Genomic DNA, 21706 nt, shown 5'->3' with positions numbered 1-21706 from the left:
TATAGAATCACAGATGTAATATATTTAATATTATCTGTGTCATATTTCAGAGCAAGCAGCAGAATAGAATTCTTACTTATGCATAGATTATACTTATTTTAAATAAAGGAAATTTGTAAAATGTTGAATTATACTTCATTGTTTATCCCTGTGGGAAGGGAACTAAAACAGTGTATACCTCCCCAAGTAGCACTGCCAAAGTGGTTTGTTTTGAGATGCCAACTCTGAATCCTTTGCCCCAAACATTTTTGCTAGTAGTTTTACAACCTGCAGGCGTTCTTCATTGTCATTGCTCTGGAAAATGAACACATTTTTCAAAAATAAAAACTGTATAAATGATTTTTACATATTTATCTTACATTATATACATTTATCTTCAGAAAAATTAAAATGCAGATTAAAATATACAGTTCTGATATACAGCAAACTGTGTTTCAGAGAGATAAGACTATTAATCATGGAGATGGGGAAATTAATATAGAAATTAAGGAAGTTCAAATAAAGATGCAATGTAGAGTGCCCCAATAATACAAACCTGTTTAAAGAATACGAGGCTTATGTAAATTATTTCAATCCTCATTAACAGTTTGCTAATAATTTTTATCTGTATTTGTTAAAAACTAACAGAAGTTAGGCATACTTATACAACCAAACTTAAGCAGATAATGAATGAGGTAAAACACAACATTAAAACACAATTTAGAATACTGTCTACAAGTATACTATAAAAATGTTCTAGATATCTCCTACTGTTGATATAATGAGAACCTGAGCAAGGAGTAAGGTTCACTGCCCCTAAGCTTTTATGGAGTCATCACTGAAGGCTCTTCAGCATAAATTTTCAAAAGAAATAGTGATATAATGCCTCAAATTTTTGGGTGCCCAACTTGAGAGACACCTTGAGGCCTCATGTTCAGAAAGTGATGAGCAACAAACTTAAAAAATAAGGCAGTTTTCAAACGCTCTCTCAAAAGTTGGGTCCCCTAAATTGAGGCATCCAAACACTCTGGTTACTTTTGAAAATTTAGGCTTTTATAATTTAATACTTCCCAAAACTACAACACTTCCTAAAACTAAGCTTTTAGTTGGAAATTAAATTTGCTCCTACACAGTTCAAAATTATATTCTAGCTAAATATTCCAGTACTAATTTTCATTCCCACCTGTTTGAAGTACAAAACATATCCTTTAAGTTGAAAATATACTGTAGAGATGTTGTCACATTTGTTAGCTTTCTATACATTTACAATTCACCACACAATGACATGCATATTTTTGCATAAAGTAAGAAAACATGAAAAAGTTCTCCCTTGGCTACACTCGCAGTTTAATGCCGCTTCTTTGCCCCTCCACAGTCATTAGCTGGGCACTCCTGGCTCCTCCCACTCTCTTTCCAGCTGATATAATACAAGGGGAGTCTTGAGGCAGGAAGGTACTGTTCCACTATCCTAGACATCCTTATCGTATCGGTCCAACCCTGTTTGCCTCTGTTGGAGTTAGCCTCCATCATCAAGAAATGAGGGCAAGGTGGTCTTCGTTAGCATTCCCTAGTCTGACTTGGTGCCCTGCTGTGGCTGGTTCGATACACTCTACATATCAATGGTTACTGTGTGGGGAAAGCACAGAAAGTTGCGCTTGCCCCAACTTGGATGGCATCTCCTAATTCCAGCAATACCATTTTAAAGGAGTTCTGGCCACTATCAAATGTCCCAATCTGTACGGAGGGACCACTACACTCTCCAGCAGTGGCCACTCATGTCACCTCCAGCTACTCAGGAACAGGTTGAAAATGTTTGCTGCACATTTATTTTCACACAATTTTCAAAATCTGAAAATATTTCACATATTTACAATGAACATGCTCAGCTCTGCAATGTAACTATAGTTCTAAGAAATAACCATATCCAAAATATGTTGCTCATATAAATACTGAGCATTTCACATGAGAATGGAGACAGCCCTTAGCTTGAATACTGTATTTATTTGGTAACAGAATAATTCAATATATTTTACTTCTAAAATTAACCAATAAATTCTCTGGTTATGGTTCTCATTTATTATTAGCAAGAACTGGCAACAAAGATGTGTATTTATCTGTCCATTTTTTCAGATGACTGTTCCTTTTCCAAATTTGCCATTCTATTATGTGGTAATAAGGCAGATGGCGGCAATATTTTCAAGAAAACTATTTTTCAGTTTCTGCTCTTTTAATCAGTTTATAGGACTGTCCGTCCGTCACTGGCTTCAACAAGTTCCAGGACTACAGCATCTTTTCCAAACTCATGCCAAGAATTTGTCTACTTGTGCAATTTCCTGCCTAACCACCTGGACAAAAAAACAAACAAAAACCAAAGGTCTGCACAGACTAGTACTATGTGCTACAATCTGTCTATTCATATGTGCATATCTGCTTTCCTTGCAGGGAGAAAAGTCATGCATACCACCATACACTGAAGCATCACTCCTGATTATGCCATATAAATTTCAGAATCTGACCGACACTGGCAAGTCAGGTGCCAGCTCTTGCCAAGACTGGAGGCATTAGCTAAAAACTAACGAATTCGTATCTGGAGACCAGACCAGTTCAGCTGTATGTTAGTTTTACTCAAAACAGGTATTATGTCTTATAAGAATGTATTTAGGGTTTAGACTACACGAAATGCCTGTAAGATGCTGCATGCTTTAGTCCCACATGTAATGTCAGTATTCCATGCTATAAGAAAATATGTAAGTTTTTCTTTATAAAACTTTGAAAATGTTTGCCATTAACTTGTGAACTCAGGTACAGGAATCGGCCCCCCAATCCAGAAGGGCTATCAAAATCAGATGGGCCATCAAGTAACATCACAATACAAAAGGATTGATTAATGGCCCTATCACACCTTGGAAATGCTACATGCAAGGAAGCTCATCCTGTGGGCTTGGAAGCTGAGTGAAGGAAATAAAACAAAGGCTATGGTTACAGTTGAGAATTTACAGTGGCACAGCTGTAACGGATGAAGCTATGCCACTGTAAGCTCTCTAGTGTAGATGGTCTAAGGCTATGTCTACGCGATCACTTTTGTCAGTGTAAAGAACCATCACTTACGTTCTTGTAACTGTTGTTCTTCAAGATGTGTTATTCACGTCCATTCCAATCAGGTGTGCGTGCGCATGTGCACAGTAGCCAGAAGATTTTTCCTCGAACAGCAACCACAGGCTCGGCCCAGGCGCCCCCTGGAGTCGCGTCTTCATGGGACCCAATATATAGCAATGCCACCCCACCACCTCCTCAGTTCTTTCTTGCCAGCTACTCAGACAGAGGAGTAGGAGGGTGGGTTTTGGAATGGACGTCAACACATCTTGAAGAATAGTTACAAGAAGGTGAGTAACCATTCTTTCTTCGAGTGCTTGTTCATGTCGATTCTAATCGGATGACTCAAGCCCAAGTTCAAGAGGCGGGGTTGGAGTCGTCTACTGATTGGAGCACTGCTCATCCAAAGGCCGCATCGTCTCTGGCCTGCTGAGTAATAGCATAGCGCACGGTGAAAGTGTGAATCAAGGACCATGTCGCTGCTCTGCAGATTTCCTGAACCTGCGCCAGGAACACTGTTGATGAAGCTTGTGCCCTGTTGGACTGCACAGCAATCAGGGGTGCAGGAACTCCCGCCATGTTGTAACATTCCCAGATGCAGGATGTGATCCACGACAAAATGCATTGTGATGACAGAGGCAGACCTTTCATTCTGTCTGCCACTGCCACGAATAACTGGACTGATTTTCTGAATGGCTTCGTTCTCTCAATATAAAAAGCTAGTGCCCTGCGGACATCCAGAGTGGAGTGTCTGCTCCCTGCCTCTGGAATGCATCTTAGGGTAGAATACTGGGAGAAAGATGTCCTGTTTGATGTGAAACTGCGACACCACCTTTCGAAGAAAAGCAGGATGAGGTCTGAGCGGCACTTTGTCCTTATAGAACACAGTATATGGGGGCTCTAAGGTTAGGGCCCTGAGTTCGAACACCCTCCTGGGCGAGGTTATCACTACCAGGAACACCACCTTGTAAGAGAGAGAGAGGAGGGAGCATGTTGCCAAGGATTCGAAGGGTGGTCCAATTAGTCTAGAAAGGACCAGGTTCAGGTCCCAGACTGGGACAGGCTGTTGGACGTGAGGACATAGCCTGTTGAGCCCTTTTAAAAACTGGCTGGCCATAGGGTTAGCAAACACCGAGCGGCCCTCCTCCCCCAGGGTGAAAGGTGGCTAAATGCACCCTTATTGATGACAACAAAATCCCCTGCTGCTTCAGATGGAGGAGGTAGTCCAGAATAAGCAGCACTGGGGCCAGTGTCAGGCATGAATGGAGCTGTGCCGACCAGACTGAAAATGTCTTCCACTTGACAAGGTAGATGGCTCTCGTAGAGGGTTTCCTACTGCCAAGCACGACTTGTCTAACGTATTCTGAAAAGGAAAGCTCAATTGGGTTCAACCATGGACCTTCCACACCATGAGGTGAAGTGAATCGAGGCTCAGATGTTGAAGATGACCATGATCTTTCATCAGAAGGTCAGGGAAGAGTGGCCAGCTGACTGGGGCTTCCATGGACATGTTTAGTAGAGATATGTACCAGTGAGGTCAGGGCCATGCTGGAGCTATCAATATAACCTGAGCTAGTTCCCTCCGGATCTTGAGGAACATCTTGTGAACAAGCGGTATGGACAGAAAGGCATATAGGAGACAAAATCTCCCCAGTAGAGGAGAAACGTGTCCGCTCTGGAGCCCGGGCTGTGGTTCTGGAAGGAGCAGAACTGTTGGCGTTTCCTGTTGTGTCGCGTGGCGAATAGGTCTATCTGGAGAAATCCCCACCTCTGGAAGATTGAAATTGTGACATCCAGATGAAGGGACCACTCGTGGCCATGAAATGACCTGCTGAGGTGATCCACCAGCTCGTTCTGTACCCTGGGAAGGTACGACACTTGCAGCTGTATTGAATGTTCTACATAGAAGTCCCATAGCATGAGGGCTTCCTGGCACAGTGGAGAGGAGACTCTGTTGGTTGAGGTAGAACATTGCGGTGGTGTTGTCCGTCATGACTGATACACATTATCCTGCTACGTATGCCCGGAAGGCCTGGCACGCTGCTCTCAGCTCTCTGACGTTGATGTGGAGAGCCAGATCTGGCTGCGGACTGGTGAAGGGGACCCCATATCATACCTCCTGAAGGTCAAGCCACCACAGGAGCGAGTCGAGGACCAGGCGAGGTGGGGTCACTAGTCTGTTCAGGCTCTCTCTGGCCGGGCAGTATACTGATGCCAGCCACGACTGAAGAGGTCGTACTCTGAGCCTGGAATGCTGCACCACATTAGGCACAAGCCGCCATGTGTCCCAGAAGCTTCAGGCAGTTTCTTGCTGTTGTGGTGGGAAACAGGCTGAGGCTCTGAATGGTATCTGCGAGGGCCTGAAACCTCGCTTAAGGCAGGTATGCCCTGGCCTGGGTGAAGTCCAATATTGCCCCTATAAATGCTATCCTCTGGACGGGGGGACAGAGTGCACTTTTTGCTTCATTTAAAAGGAGACCCAGGTTGACGAAGCTGGCTCTGATAAACTTGACCTGAGCCTTGGGAATAAAAGTCTTTGGCCCTGTGTTCCTCAGGAACCTCCTCCACTGCCCCAAAGATAAGAACAACTGCACTGCTTGGATAAGGAGTTGCTCATGAGAAGGGTACCTAAAGAGGGACTGGGAAGGGGGTGGAAGGGCTTGAGGGCACAGAATTGGATGGAGTATCCCCTCTTTACCGTGCAGAGCACCCATCAGTCCAAGGGGATATGGGACCTCTCCTGTGCCTTCAGAAGGCATGCTTGGGGCCTGAAGACGGCTTCAGTTGTCCCAAGCTCTGGCCAGAAGGTTGACATGGCCTTCTCCTGCCACTTCTGATACACCTTCTGAAGCCATCTTGGTGGTTCTGCTGATCAAGTCTCTGGGTAGGCTGCGGGCGGAAGTGTCTCCGCTGACTGGAGAGCATACTGGGAATTGGTCCTGCTTTGAGCAGGGGGTTGGACTAGATGACCTTCTGGGGTCCCTTCCAACCCTGATATTCTATGATTCTATGATTCATACAGAGGCCCAGGGACCTGAGGGTGGCTCTGGAGTCCTTCACACTATTTAGCCTTTTGTCTATTTTCTCAGAAAATAGAGAGTCTCACCCTCGAAAGGCAGGTTCTGTATCGTTTGTTGGACCTCAAAGGGGAGACCTGATACCTGGAGCCATAACTCTAGTAGCAGCATCTGCCGAGTCCACTGCTGCTTGCAAGGATGCCATGAAAATCAACCTCCCCTCCTAGACCAAAGCCAAGAACTTGGCCCAGGAGTCCGAGGGGAGCAACTCTGTAAACTTAGCCATCGCTAAGCAGGTATTGTACGCGAACCTGTTGATGATGGCCTCTTGGTTGTAGTCCCACTGTGGAGTATATCTTCCGCCCAAAAAGGTCAAGCTTTTTTGCGTCCCTATTCTTGGGGGAAGGGTCTTGGAAACCTTGCCTCTCTCTCTGGTTTGCAAAGTCCACCAGAGAGTCAGCTTGTAGGTGGGTGTATAAATGTTCATAGCCTTGGAGGGCACAAAGTACTGTCACTCATTGCGGTTGGTGGTAGTGGGACCGGGGTCTGCCACAGGGTCTTGGTCGCGTCCATGATGGTTTTAATGAGCGGTAAGGCTATACGGGAAGGGCCCCAAAGGGGCCAGAATGTCTACAATCGAGTCTGCATCATCCGTAACTTCTTCTCCCTTAATGCCCAGACCCTGCGTAATCCAGGGCAACTGCTGCAACAGCCTGGAGTCTTCCAGGGCTGAGGCAATGGTAGCACCTGCGAGTGCCTCATCTGGGAAAGATAACGACGAGGCCACTAAGGGAGGTGGTCGCTCCCTTCCATCCCGACCAGAGAGATGACATGAGCCGATGGGGACAGTGATGGTCTGGTCTTGGTGCCAAGAAGAGTGCTGGTGCCGACATCGCCCCCGACGTTGGTGCCGGAAGCACTCTCAGGTGGTGTGTTTGCAGCATGGTGGTCATCGACTTTGGTGTAGACAGTGTCGATGACGGCGTCAGTGCCAGTGCCGTCGCAGGAGCCGGTGCCACAGTTGGTGCCAAGGGCGCTGTCGGCTTCGTGACCTGAGCCACTGGCACCTTTGGTGCTAAGGGCAGTGCCAAAGGGGGCACTGCCATCGGCAATGTTGATGCAGATGATGGCATCGACGCCGGAGGTAGCTGCTCGACCGCTGGACATGGTGTGACAAAGGTAGCAGACACTATTGAAGCAGCACCTGAGCGAAAGTGTTGGCTCCGACCCTGGGCTTGGTGGAAAGGTCATGATGTCCAGAAGGGTCACTGAGCTGGGTTCTGCCATGAGGGGCCCACTGCCTCCGTCGGGACCTCCTACGGTGCCTGGAGGATGACCTTCTGCTCCTGCTATAGTCAGAGCGGTAAGAGTCTGACTCAGAAGCCTCAGAATACAAGGACCAAGGCACCTCTTGACGTGGAGCATTGGGAGTCCCAGGACCGACTTCACTCCCAAGATGGAGGCACTGGCATCTGTGGTTGCCAAGGCAACGGAGACTGGCACAACATCATAGCTGGCTTTCCTTTAGACGCACAGGACAGAATGGAGCCTGTGGTGCTAATGCTGTCTCCTGTCTGGGGGAGTGGGGGCGGGAGAGAACAGCACTGTGAGTCTGAGCAGGTCCTGCACTGCCCCAAACTTTTCAGGAGTCGACAGAAGCGGCAGGCTCTCAGAGGGGTTCGGCGAATGCAACTGGCCCGGATTTGACTGCCTCGCCTGGGCAGAAGTCGACAAGGCCACCCCTTGCATCTCAAAGCCGCGGCTCCCCCTGTAGTGCCACTGATAGCTGGTCTCTGGGTCTAGGTATTGGGGATCGACCCCTTTCGACTCTCTTCTTCTTCTGCACTGGCGACTGGGATCTGTGCCAAAGGTTGGAGTGTCCTCGAGACGCTCAATGCCGGTGCCGAGGCTCCTCGGGCACGTCTTTCTTTGGCATCTGGTCCCTCGAAGAGGGTGCTGGTGTGCCCCTCACTGAAGACAACATGCTGGTGGTAGGGTCCCTGGCACCGGGGTCCGACTGTGGTCGAAGACCTGCCTCCATGAGGATGATTTTAAGCTGCTGCTTGCTCTCTTTCAGGGTCCGAATTCACGACAGATTTTACAGCAGTCTTTTTGGTGACCTTAGTCCAGACACCATAAACAAGAGGTTTGAGAGTCACTCTTACGCATGCGCTTCACACAGTCCTTGCAGGTCGTGAAACCCAGGGATCGCAGAATGCCCCGAGGGCAGCAAAGGAGGGGGGAAACGGGGGGAAAGAAGGACCCGTAACAGAACCTAAAACTAATTAACTAGATAAACTATACTAACTGACTAAACAAGAAGAATACAATGAGAGTCAAGTGGCTAAGCCACTTGCTGGAGCAAGAGCCAGGTAAGTTCCAGATACCGTCACTGCCGGTAAGAAGGAACTGAGGGGACAGCAGGGATCTGTATTGGGCGTCATGAAGATGCAACTCCAGGGGACGCCCAGGCCAACCCTACGGCTGCTGCTGCTAGAGGAAAAAAATCTTCTGGCTACTGTGCACGCATACACACATGATGGGAATCAACATCAACAAACACTTGAAGAACAACTTATGTCACTAAAGGGTGTGAAAAACACATACCCCTGAGTGACAAATTACACTGACAAAAGGACCAGTGTAGATAGCGCTATGTCAGCAGGAGAGCTTCTGTCCTGTCGGCACAGAGTGGCTACATGAGAGATCTTACAGTGACACAGCTGCATCAGTATAGCTGTGCCGCTGTAAGCTCTCTAGTGTAGACCAGGGCTGGGTGGTAAAATAGATTGGAGAGTCTAAAGGCCGCCGGTGATTTCATGGTATACCTGTTGTAGTGATCTAGGAGTTCACAGCTATTACTGGCTTGGTGAAATCTAATTATAGAACACACTACCAGTCTGGGGTGTCTGCCCTGTTTCTGATAGTCTGCCCTGAGGTACGCACTCATGGCAGTGAGTCACTCCAGACAGCAGGGCACTGACATATATGTAGTTGACGTCTCTTCTTTCAAGTAATCTGGCTTTTATCGGTCATTATCTTTACAATAAGACCTACAAACTACTGCCTCAATTTGGCCACTTTCCTAGATGTCTTATTTATAAACCTTCATTCTTCTCAATGTTGTACAGAGTGGCAAACTGACTTTCAAGAATATCAATCTGGTTCCTCAGGTGTTCAGCTAGACAAAAACACAGTTATCATTCCCATATCAAGGAATCTCAATTCGTGCTTCCCACTTCACGATACATTCATAAACCTAACAAATGCTGTATGGGAAGAAGGGCAATGAAAGAACATAAAAATACGACATTTAAATTGTCCACATCAAAAAACTTTCACCACCAGCATCTATGGTCCAATTGAGGGAAACAGCATTTGCATAGTCTGCCACCAATCTAAACATTCTGGAAAGATTTTTCTGAAACTTAATATTAAAAGAAATGTTTCCACTGAAACTTCAGTGAAAACTAGTATCAAACATATTCCTTTGAAATGTATGTGACCAGAGCCGTTAAAGGGAACATGCACATTATACAAACGTGCATTCAGGTCTTTTGGGCTTCATGTAGCACATCCTCACTATTTGCAGATTAACTATGGCAGATTATGCACACAGGCAGAAGGAATGTCAATGGTGCAAAATATATGCCCAATCCTCCAGTCAATACCAAAAACAACTTTGAAAGGACTACATCACTGCAGTAAAGGAGACAAGAGCAGCCATCTATGCCTCCACCATCAATTAGAAGAATTAGTTAGAGATGGTGGAGTTGCTAATATGATGAATGCCAGTGAAAATGAGGTAGGATCAGAGGCTAAAACAGGGAAACAACAAGTTAAAAATACTTAGACAAATTAGATGTCTTCAAGTAACAAGCCTGATGAAATGCATGCTAGAATACACAAGAGGCTGACTGAGGAGATATCTGAGCCATTAGCAATTATCTTTGAAAAGTAATGGAAGACCAGTGAGATTCCAGAAGACTGGAAAAGAGCAAATATAGTGCCAATCAATAAAAAGGGAAATAAAGACAACCTGGAGAATTACAGACCAGTCAGCTTAATTTCTGCACCTGGAAAGATAATGGAGTAAATAATTAAGCAATCAGTTTGCAAACACCTAGAAGATAATAAGGTGATAAGTAACAGTCAACATGGATTTGTCAAGAACAAACCATGTCAAACTAATTGATAGCTTTCTTTGACAGGGTAACAGGCCTCATGGATGGGGGGAGGAAGCGGTAGACATGGTAGATCTTCATTTCAGTAAAACTTTTGATACTATCTTGCATGACCATCTCATAACCATACTAGGGAAATGCAACCTAGATGGAGCTACTGTATGGGTGCATAACTGGTTGGAAAACCATTCCCAGAGACTAGTTATCAGTGGTTCACAGTCATGCTGGAAGGGCATAACGAGGGGTCCTGAAGGGATCAGTTCTGGGTCTGATTCTGTTCAATATCTTCATCAATTATTTAGATAATGGCAGAGACAGTACACTTATAAAGTCTATGGACAATACCAAGCTGGGAGGGGATGCAAGTACTTTGGAGGATAGGCTCATAATTCAAAATGATCGGGACAAACTGGAGAAATGGTCTGAAGAAAACAAGATGAAATTCAATAAGGACAAATGCAAAGTACTCCACTTACGAAGGAGCAATCACTTGCACACACACAAAATGGGAAATGACTGCCTCGGAAGGGGTACTGCGGAAAGGGATCTGGGGGTCATTGTGGACCACAAACTAAATGAGTCAATAGTGTAACACTGTTGCAAAAAAAAAAAAAAAAGGGAACATCATTCTGGGATGCATTAGCAGAAGTGTTGCAAGCAAGACATCAGAAGTAATTCTTCCACTCTACTCCGCACTGATTAGACCTCAACTGGAGTACTGTGTCCAGTTCTCGGTGCCACATTTTAGGAAAGATGTGGACAAACTGGAGGAAGTCCAGGGAAGAGCAACAAAAATGATTAAAGGTCGAGAAAACATGACCTATGAGGGAAGATTGAGAAAATTCAGTTTGTTTAATCTGGAAAAGAGAAGACAGCGGGGACACTTAACAGATTTCAAGTACATAAAAGGTTGTTACAAGGAGGTGGGAGAAGAATTGTTCTTCTTAACCTCTGAGGATAAGACAAGAAGCAAGAGGCTTAAATTGCAGCAAGGGAGGTTTAGGTTGGACATTAGGAAAAACTTCCTGTCAGGGTGCTTAATCACTGGAATAAATTGCCTAGGGAGGTTGTGGAATCTCCATCATTGGAGATTTTTTATGAGCAGATTAGACAAACACCTATTCGGGATGGTCTAGATAACAGGTGACTGGACTAGATGATCTCTCAAAGTATCTTCTAGTGCTATGATTCTATGATGCTAACTGAGTTTGGCCCATCACACTTGCTCAAGCACAAGGATTCCTAAAAATATCAGAGAACAACCTGTGAAATGGACCCAAAACTGACAAAAAACTACTGATTAACAACTATCCCCACTATGAATGAAATTGTTAACGCTTCCTTCAGAGAAACATGTCTGCCAAAGACCTTGGAAAAAAAGCAATAGCTCACCAATCCTCAGAAAACCACCACTCTGGCCTTAAATGCTATCAAACTATGAAATCTTATTGGGAGCAATTCCTCCACATTAGTGAGGAGTGTAGTGAGTGCTACATGTGATTGTACGGAGTGCTTTATAATCATCATCAGGGACCGTGGTACCACCTCTTAGTCTTTTAGTGCCAAGCGTTTCTGAAGATGAACAAAAGGCACAGATGTTGGCACTAGGTGCTTTGGTGCTGGATACTTCAAAGTTGATGGGAGATGAGCTGCTTGTGTAAGTGGCGCTGAGACTGTTCAAATATCAATTGGCACTAATCTGGCCCTTGAACTGCCTCCTAGCTTGGACCTACTCTGCGTCAGCGAGGGAGATCTACATCTTCCAATCACCCTGGGAACCACGCTCCTTTTTCCCCTCTCGTCTGACAACTGAGCTAAGGAGGATTCAGAAGCTCTTGTTGATTCCACAGCTGAGGAGTAAGACTTTCACCAGTCAGTGGCTGTGGAGCTTGGGGTGGACCTATGGCTTACCATCACTATCACTGATGTTATCTGATCCAGTCTTCTTCCCCTAGAGCTCAGGAGAGGCTCTCATGGATCCTTCAACGAGGAAGAATTTAAGGGCTGATTCCCTTGCTTTGTGTCCTTTTGAAACAAGTGGCATATTGAGCACTTGTTTGGCATATTTGCGTCACAAAGGCAAAAGAGGCACTTAGTGTCCATAGTTAATGGGGACAGCTGTCTTGTAGGTTGGACAGGATTTAAATCCTGGAGACTGACTGCTATATCAATTCTATATAGAGGTTTATATTGCATTCATCATTTATATTGCAATCACCACCTTCCAGTAGTACATTAAGCAATGTGACTTCACATCTGTCACATATTGTTTGTTCTCTCATCCTCTCCGCTCCACCTCTGCTTTACGACTCCGGTTGACCTTCCAGGTTCTGGCATTCGGCTTCTGTCTCTTTTTAGTCCCTGAAAAAGCTCATTTCCAGTCTCAGACTGCCCCCAGAGAAAGTTCTCTCTCTCACACTTACGGGCTCTTATTGTTGAGCATTCCATTCTACCAGAGGAGCTTAGTTGTTAACAACTTCCTTAGTCCCAGAGTTTTAGACGATCTTTTAGATATTCACAGAGTGATTCAAAAATAAGGACTGAGACCTTGAACTGGATTTGAAATCCTATGGGAAGCCAGAGTAGAGAGTAGAGGACAGATCTGATATGTTTGTGGTAGATTGTGTTGCTGCACAGTTGTGAACAAGTTGGAGTTTCCTAAATGACGAAGGTTTCATGCCCAGGTATAGAATCATAATCATAGAATCATAGAATATCAGGGTTGGAAGGGACCTCAGGAGGTCATCTAGTCCAACCCCCTGCTCAAAAGCAGGACCAATCCCCAATTAAATCATCCCAGCCAGGGCTTTGTCAAGCCTGACCTTAAAAACTTCTAAGGAACGAGATTCCACCACCTCCCTAGGCAACGCATTCCAGTGTTTCACCACCCTCCTAGTGCAAAAGTTTTTCCTAATATCCAACCTAAACCTCCCCCACTGCAACTTGAGACCATTACTCCTTGTCCTGTCCTCTTCCACCATTGAGAACAGTCTAGAACCATCCTCTCTGGAACCACCTCTCAGGTAGTTGAAAGCAGTTATCAAATCCCCCCTCATTCTTCTCTTCTGCAGACTAAACAATCCCAGTTCCCTCAGCCTCTCCTCATAAGTCATGTGTTCCAGACCCCTAATCATTTTTGTTGCCCTTTGCTGGACTCTTTCCAATTTATCTACATCCTTCTTGTAGTGTGGGGCCCAAAACTGGACACAGTACTCCAGATGAGGCCTCACCAATGTCGAATGGAGGGGAACGATCACGTCCCTCGATCTGCTCGCTATGCCCCTACTTATACATCCCAAAATGCCATTGGCCTTCTTGGCAACAAGGGCACACTGCTGACTCATATCCAGCTTCTCGTCCACTGGCACCCCTAGGTCCTTTTCCGCAGAACTGCTGCCTAGCCATTCGGTCCCTAGTCTGTAGCTGTGCGTTGGGTTCTTCCGTCCTAAGTGCAGGACCCTGCACTTATCCTTATTGAACCTCATCAGATTTCTTTTGGCCCAATCCTCCAATTTGTCTAGGTCCGTCTGGATCCTATCCCTGCCCTCCAGCGTATCTACCACTCCTCCCAGTTTAGTATCATCCGCAAATTTGCTGAGAATGCAATCCACACCATCCTCCAGATCATTTATGAAGATATTGAACAAAACCGGCCCCAGGACCGACCCCTGGGGCACTCCACTTGACACCGGCTGCCAACTAGACATGGAGCCATTGATCACTACCCGTTGAGCCCGACAATCTAGCCAACTTTCTACCCACCTTATTATACTATAATCCAGGCAAGAGGTGATGAAGGTACAAATAACAGACCAGATCCTCATCCACTAGAATGGGATGGAGATTCCTGGCCAAGCAAAGATGGTAGAAAGTGTTACATGTATGTGTGGGGTGGGGGAGGTGTCCACCATCAGCAAGGAATAAGACCAAAGCCCTGAGGTAAGTGAAGACGTGGGATACTGGGAGGAAGCACGAGCAGGAGAATGCGAAAGGGGAGGGCTCCTGCCTCATACTAAGAAAGCAGGACAAACAGCAAGTTAGCTCAAGTGCCTATGCAAAAATGCAAGAAGCCTGGGAAATGAGCAGGGAGAACTGGAAGTACTGGCACAGTCAGGGAATTATGATGTGATTGGAACAACAGAGACTTGGTGGGATAACTAACATGACTGGAGTACTGTCATGGATGGATATAAACTGTTTAGGAAGGACAGGCAGGGCAGAAAAGGTGGGGGGAGTTGCATTGTATGTAAGAGAGCAGTATAACTGCTCAGAGCTCCGGTATGAAACTGCAGAAAAACCTGACGGTCTCTGGATTAAGTTTAGAAGCGTGAGCAACAAGGGTGATGTCGTGGTGGGAGTACGCTATAGACCACCGGACCAGGGGGATGAGGTGGACGAGGCTTTCTTCTGGCAACTCACGGAACTTACTACATCGCAGGCTCTAGTTCTTATGGGAGACTTCAATCACCCTGATATCTGCTGGGAGAGCAATACATCGGTGCACAGACAATCCAGGAAGTTTTTGCAAAGTGTAGGGGACAATTTCCTGGTTCAAGTGCTGCAGGAACCAACTAGGGGCAGAGCTCTTCTTGACCTGCTGCTCACAAACCGGGAAGAATTGGTAGGGGAAGCAAAAGTGGATGGGAACCTGGGAGGCAGTGACCATGAGATGGTAGAGTTAAGGAATCTGACACAGGGTAGAAAGGAGAGCAGCAGAACACGGACCCTGGACTTCAGAAAAACAGACTGACTCCCTCAGGGAACTGATGGCAGGATCCCCTGTGAGAATAACATGAGGGGGAAAGGAGTCCAGGAGAGCTGGCTGTATTTTAAAGAATCATTTTAAAGAATTATTGAGGTTACAGGAACAAACCATCCCAATGTGTAGAAAGAATAGTAAATATGGCAGGCAACCAGCTTGGCTTAACAATGAAACCCTTGCTGATCTTAAACACAAAAAAGAAGCTTACAAGAAGTGGAAGATTGGACAAATGACCAAGGAAGAGTATAAAAATATTGCTCAGGCATTCAGGAGTGAAATCAGGAGGCAAAAACACACTTTGAGTTGCAGCTAGCTAGAGATGTTAAGAGAAACAAGAAGGGTTTCTTTAGGTATGTTAGCAACAAGAAGAAAGTCAAGGAAAGCGTGGGCCCCTTACTGAACGAGGGAGGCAACCTAGTGACAGAGGACGCGGAAAAAGCTAATGTACTCGATGCTTTTTTTGCCTCTGTCTTCACGAACAAGGTCAGCTCCCAGACTACTGCACTGGGCGGCACAGCATGGGGAGGAGGTGACCAGCCCTCTGTGGAGAAAAGTGGTTCAGGACTATTTAGAAAATCTGGATGAGCACAAGTCCATGAGGCCGGATGCGCTGCATCCGAGAGTGCTGAAGGAGTTAGCGGATGTGATTGCAGAGCCATTGGCCATTATCTTTGAAAACTCATGGCGATCGGGGGAGGTCCCGGACGACTGGAAAAAGGCTCATGTAGTGCCAATCTTTAAAAAAGGGAAGGAGGAGGATCCTGGGAACTACAGGCCAGTCAGCCTCACCTCAGTCCCCGGAAAAATCATGGAGCAGGTCCTCAAAAAATCAATCCTGAAGCACTTACATGAGAGGAAAGTGATCAGGAACAGTCAGCATGGATTCACCAAGAGCAAGTCATGCCTGATTAATCTAATTGCCTTCTATGACGAGGTAACTGGCTCTGTGGATGAGGGGAAAGAAGTGGACGTGTTGTTCCTTGACTTTAGCGAAGCTTTTGACACGGTCTCCCACAGTATTCTTGCCAGTATGTTAAAGAAGTATGGGCTGGATGAATGGATGATAAGGTGGATAGAAAGCTGGCTAGATTGTCGGGCTCAACGGGTAGTGATCAATGGCTCCATGTCTAGTTGGCAGCCAGTATCAAGGGTCGGTTCTCGGGCCAGTTTTGATCAATATCTTCATTAATGATCTGGAGGATGGTGTGGATTGCACTCTCAGCAAGTTTGCAGATGACAATCAACTGGGAGGAGAAGTAGATACATTGGAGGGTAGGGATAGGATACAGAGGGACCTAGACAAATTAGAGGATTGGGCCAAAAGAAATCTGATGAGGTTCAACAAGGACAAGTGCAGAGTCCTGTACTTAGGACGGAAGAATCCCATGCACCGCTACAGACTAGGGACCGAATGGCTAGGCAGCAGTCCTGCAGAAAAGGACCTAGGGGTTACAGTGAAAGAGAAGCTGGATGAGAGTCAACAGTGTGCCCTTGTTGCCAAGAAGGCCAATGGCATTTTGGGATGTACATGTAGGAGCATTACCAGCAGATCGAGGGACATGATCGTTCTCCTCTATTCGACATTGGTGAGGCCTCATCTGGAGTACTGTGTCCAGTTTTGTGCCCCACACTACAAGAAGGATGTGGAAAAATTGGAAAGAGTCCAGAGGAGGGCAACAAAAATGATTATGAGACTGGAACACATGACTTATGAGGAGAGGCTGAGGGAACTGGGATTGTTTAGTCTGCGGAAGAGAAGAATGAGGGGGGATTTGATAGCTGCTTTCATCTACCTGAAAGGGGGTTCCAAAGAGGATGGATATAGACTGTTCTCAGTGGTAGCAGATGACAGAATGAAGAGTAATGGTCTCAAGTTGCAGTGAGGGAGGTTTAGGTTGGATATTAAGAAAAACTTTTTCACTAGGACAGTGGTGAAACACTAGAATGGGTTACCTAGGGAGGTGGTGGAATCTCTTTCCTTTGAGGTTTTTAAGGTCAGGCTTGACAAAGCCCTGGCTGGGATGATTTAGTTGGGGATTGGTCCTGCTTTGAGCAGGGGGTTGGACTAGATGACCTCCTGAGGTCCCTTCCGACCCTGATATTCTATGATTCTTAGATTATGGACTGTGGGTGTGTATCTTCAACCAATGGAGACTGCACCATTGCTGCAAGTTCTTTTAAGTACCTTCCCCCTCTACCCACCAACATCACCTCTCTCATTCTTGGGTTCTGCTTCAGCCATTTCTTCATCCAAGAACAGATCTCATCCAAGCACTGGGCCATCTTAGTAGTAGTGCAGTCTGGCATTGAGAAGGATAGGTAGAGCTGTGTATCGGCTGCATATTGCTAGTACCTGAGTCCATGTCATCTGACCAGCTCACTTACTGGCTGCATGTAGAAAAAGGAACGGAGAGAAAACTGACCCTTGTAGAAGTCCACAAGTGAAGGGTCTAGTGGTGGAGATGCAGTTTCCCATCACTACTCTTTGGGCGTCTGCCACCTCTTTCAAGCAAGACAGCAGAATTTTTTCTCATCGTCAGCGTCAAACACTGCAAAGAGGTCCTGGAGGATGAGAATCAATGTCTAACCTCTGTCCATTGACAGGAGATCATCCATCAGTGACATGATGGTGGTTTCAGTTCCACGTCCAGGCCTGAATCCAGATTAAGCTAAATCCAGAATGTTAACTTTTGTTAGTTGAGTTGTAATTGGCCTAACTGGCTTTTATATGAGCTTGCTGAGGAATGGGAATTCTGATACAGGGAGCTTCTCCCAGACCTGAGGCCCTCCTTTTTGCTAACAGGCTAAATTATACTAAACTAGAACTACAACTATAAGAACTAGGTAGAGAGGAAAGTGAGCACACAGTGCCCAGAGGTGTTAAAAGCACAGTGACAGGCAGACGTATAAAATCCTAAAATAGACAGATGTAAAAAACACTTGCCACCCAATCCACCAGTACAACTGAAACATTAAATCTGTGTTTCCCAAATTGCAGGACAAACACACCTCAGAGGTTGAAGACCCCAAAAGAACAGTTGGAGAGTTGATAATATGTCACAATTGAAATCCAGAATCTGAGCTCTCTTTTAAAATGTCTTAAAATATTATGGTTGTAAAAAAAACCTTGAAAATATGATTTAAGTGTAACTGAGGCAGTGATGACTGTAATAGCTCTTAGATGGGAACTGTTCCATTAGCTGAGATACTAATGATATTTTAAATGTCAACAGTGTTAACTATTTAACTCCTAATTAAATCATGTACGAAAAGAGGAAGATTTACGTAATACACTCAGATGTTGGGAGATACCACCACTGTTTTTTTCCCCCTTAATTAGAGAAGCCATGTTGGCAACTGACCCACAATGAGGAAAAGTCAAGCTCGAAGACCCCAAAAGAGACCATGGCTATGAAACGTTCTGTTAGAGAAAAAAATTCATGCAGCCACATAGCAACAACAATTATAATAAATAGGACCCTACCAAATTCACGGTACATTTTGGTCAATTTCACAGTCACAGGCTTTTAAAAACAGTAAATTTCATGATTTCAGATACTTAAATCTGAATTTTTACGGTGTTGTATCTGCGTGGGTCCTGATCCAAAAGAGTTTTGGGTGGGGGTCACAAGGTTATTGTAGGGGGATTGCCACCCTTACTTCTGCACCGCCATGAGCAGCAGCACAGAAGTAAGGATGGCATAGTGTGGTATGGCCACCCTTACTTCTGTGCTGCTGCCTTCAGAGCTGGGACCTCAGCCAGCAGCTGCCATTCTCTGGTGTCCCAGCTTTGAAGGCAGCAGCACAGAAGTAAGGGTGGCATGGTAAGGTATTGCCACCCTTCTGTGCTGCTGCTGGCAGGGTGATGCCTTCAGAGCTGGGCACCTGGCCACCCACCACTGCTCTATGGCCATCCAGCTCTGAACGCAGTGCAGAAGTAAGAGCAGCAATACCACAACCCCCCTGCAATAACCTTGTGACCCCCTCACCGCGACCCTCTTTTGGGTCAGGACCCCCAGTTTGAGAAATGCTTATCTCCTCCATGAAATTTGTATAGTAGGGTAAAAGTACACAAAAGACCAGATTTCATGGTCTGTGACGTGTTTTTCATGGCTACGAATTTGGAAGGGCCCTAATTATAAAATCATTATTTTTCACATTTACAGTCATGTTACCAATGTTCCATGTCAGTTTTGAACTCTAAAACATGTTAAAATGTTTCTTAACATACAATATTGAATATACATCATTCCTTACATTAAAAATTTAAGGACATTTTGAAACGATATAATTTTATTAAAATCTAAAGCATCACTATGTATTTATAGCATATTTGAGTTAAGGGAGGAGTCTGATTGGCTTAATTTACCCAGGGGAAAATACAACCAGCCTGAGTGGAAAAAGGAAGATGGGCTGAAAAAACAGAATGGGGGTCTCAACCCACACACTCCCAGAAGTACAAGGCATGTGGTCTTCAAACTCCCCTACTCCTTTTTCTTTACCCACTGAACCTCAAAAAAAAAAAAGGGCAGAAAACTGTGGAAACTCAAGCAAGTTGACAGGGACTCAATACTCTTTTCCCAGGAAATGAAGTGCCGTGGGATCCTTAATCTAAACAGCTGAAGCATGCTCTACATGGCAGAGGATGACAGTGAGGTGACAGTGAAGAAACAGTTGCTGAAAAGTCATTCTAGGGTCTGTTGGAGTCAAGAAGTCAACTGGCTGGGGGCAGGAAAAGGGAGTCAAGAGGGGGGATTCTACTGCCTGAATCAATTTGGAAAGATGGGAGTTAATTTATTTTGGGGCTAAGGAATGTTGTTTGAAGCAACAGCTAGAAGATTACAGGGAACTTTAATTGGGAGGGGCACATATTTGGTATATAGGAGGAAAGTAGAAGACAGAAGATATCATGGATATGCAGGACTAGCTGGGAGAAACTGGGCTGGAACAAAAGCCAGTGAAAGGGATTTCTGCATGGAATGGCAGCACAGAGGGAAAAAATATAACAAGTAAAAATAAGAATAAAAAATATACATATCAACATTGACATAAAATACTGGTGTAATAATATGAACTACTTAGCAACTATTCAATGGTATCAAAACAGTCAATTTCACAGTTCTCAAATCGCACACTGGGGACAATTGTCCAACACCAACTATTTCCAGTTGACCCTCAGAGGTGCATCTATGAGGGTCTGCATCTGTCAAACAGCGAGTCTACCTGCTAACTGTAGCCCAGTACAGTCACCTTGGCCTCCTTCATGACTTTCATGCCCTACGTTGCTGGGAGTTATTTTTATGTAAATTCAGCCATGATCAAATTTGCAAATGACACCAACATTGAAAATATGCAAACATAGCAAACGATAAAACTAATCTTCAAATTACCTTGGACAAATTAAAGCAGTATGGGCTGCAAACTAGGAAAGATTCAGTGATAATGAATATAAACGGCAACACTCAGACACAAAAGTGGGGAATAGAGAGGAGTAGGATGGGGAATAGGATGTAAGAGGAAAAATCACATGCACGAACATAAAATGGGGAATAACTGACCAGGCAGTGGCACTAGAGAAAAGGATCTGGGGTTATAGTAGATCATACACTGAGTGAGTCAACAATGTGATGCTATTGCAAAAAAGACTAATGTCATTTCGGGAGGTATTCACAGGAGAGTCATACGTAAGACACGGGAGGCAATTGGTCTGCTCTACTTCATACTGATGAAGCTTCAGTTGGAGTACTGTGTCCAGTTTTGGGCACAACTCTTTTAGAAAGAAGTGAACAAACTAGAGAGGGGCCGAGAGAGCAGCAAACACGATAGAAGATTTAGAAAACCTGACCTGCGAGGAAAGATTGGGCATGTTTAGACTAGGTAAGAGAAGACGGGGGACACTTAAGTATTACATATTTAAATAGTTGTTATATGGAGAATGGTTATCAATTGTTTTCCAAGGGTAGGACAAGTAGGGAGATTTAGGATAGATATTAGGAAAACCTTTCTAAGTCCAAGTACAGTTAAGCACTGGAATAGTTTACATGGGGAGGTTGTGGAATCCCCATCAGTGGAGATTTTTAAGACAAGATTAGACAAAAACCTATGGTCTGGACTCTATATTAAACCTGCCTCGGTGCTCGGAGGTTGACATGGTGATCTCGAGGTCCCCTCTAACCCTACATTTCTATGATTCTATGATAAGTGAAGCAGCAACACACTGTACTGAAGCGAGTTTATTTACAATTTGATGTTCATCTTATTTTCCTAATTTTTTTTTAATATTACTTACATCATTAAACATAACATTTATGCTATGGCAGTACCCAAAGGTCCTAATCAAGATTAAGGCTCTATTTTGCTGGATACTGTATAAATACTGATAGGAAGATGATCCTGACCCTGGAGGGTTTACAATCTAAAAGGCACAAACAGATGAAGAGCAGAATATAAAATACAACCAAATAAATATAATATGATGATGATGAGTTACCATTATTGTATTGTTGGGTTTGTTTTTATTTTTATGTAGGGCAGGAATGCACGCATTAGTAAGAGTCATGAAGGAGATGTGATGTAGTGAGAGGAAGGAAACAAGTCTCTGCTGTGTGGACAACGTTGTCACATAAGTGAGAACGACAACTGTCACACAGAAGGTAGGAAATCAAGATTGG

At 44.9% G+C, this 21706-nt stretch overlaps 1 protein-coding gene across 8 annotated transcripts in view; it reads right to left on the bottom strand.

Moving 5' to 3' along the window:
- PDS5B (PDS5 cohesin associated factor B) overlaps positions 1-21706 on the bottom strand; it is a 257905-nt gene that overhangs the window by 104083 nt on the left and 132116 nt on the right. For all 8 annotated transcript variants that reach the window (XM_073341612.2, XM_073341603.2, XM_073341649.2 and 5 more), the window contains one exon: positions 179-294. In XM_073341612.2, coding sequence (XP_073197713.1) covers positions 179-294 — 116 coding nt within the window. The remainder of the gene's footprint in view (positions 1-178; positions 295-21706) is intronic.

The sequence above is a fragment of the Lepidochelys kempii genome, chromosome 1 (assembly GCF_965140285.1).
Source record: "Lepidochelys kempii isolate rLepKem1 chromosome 1, rLepKem1.hap1, whole genome shotgun sequence".
NCBI lineage: Eukaryota > Metazoa > Chordata > Testudines > Cheloniidae > Lepidochelys > Lepidochelys kempii.
Note: the sequence above shows the minus strand (reverse complement) of the source record. Positions and strands in the feature narration are given on the sequence as shown.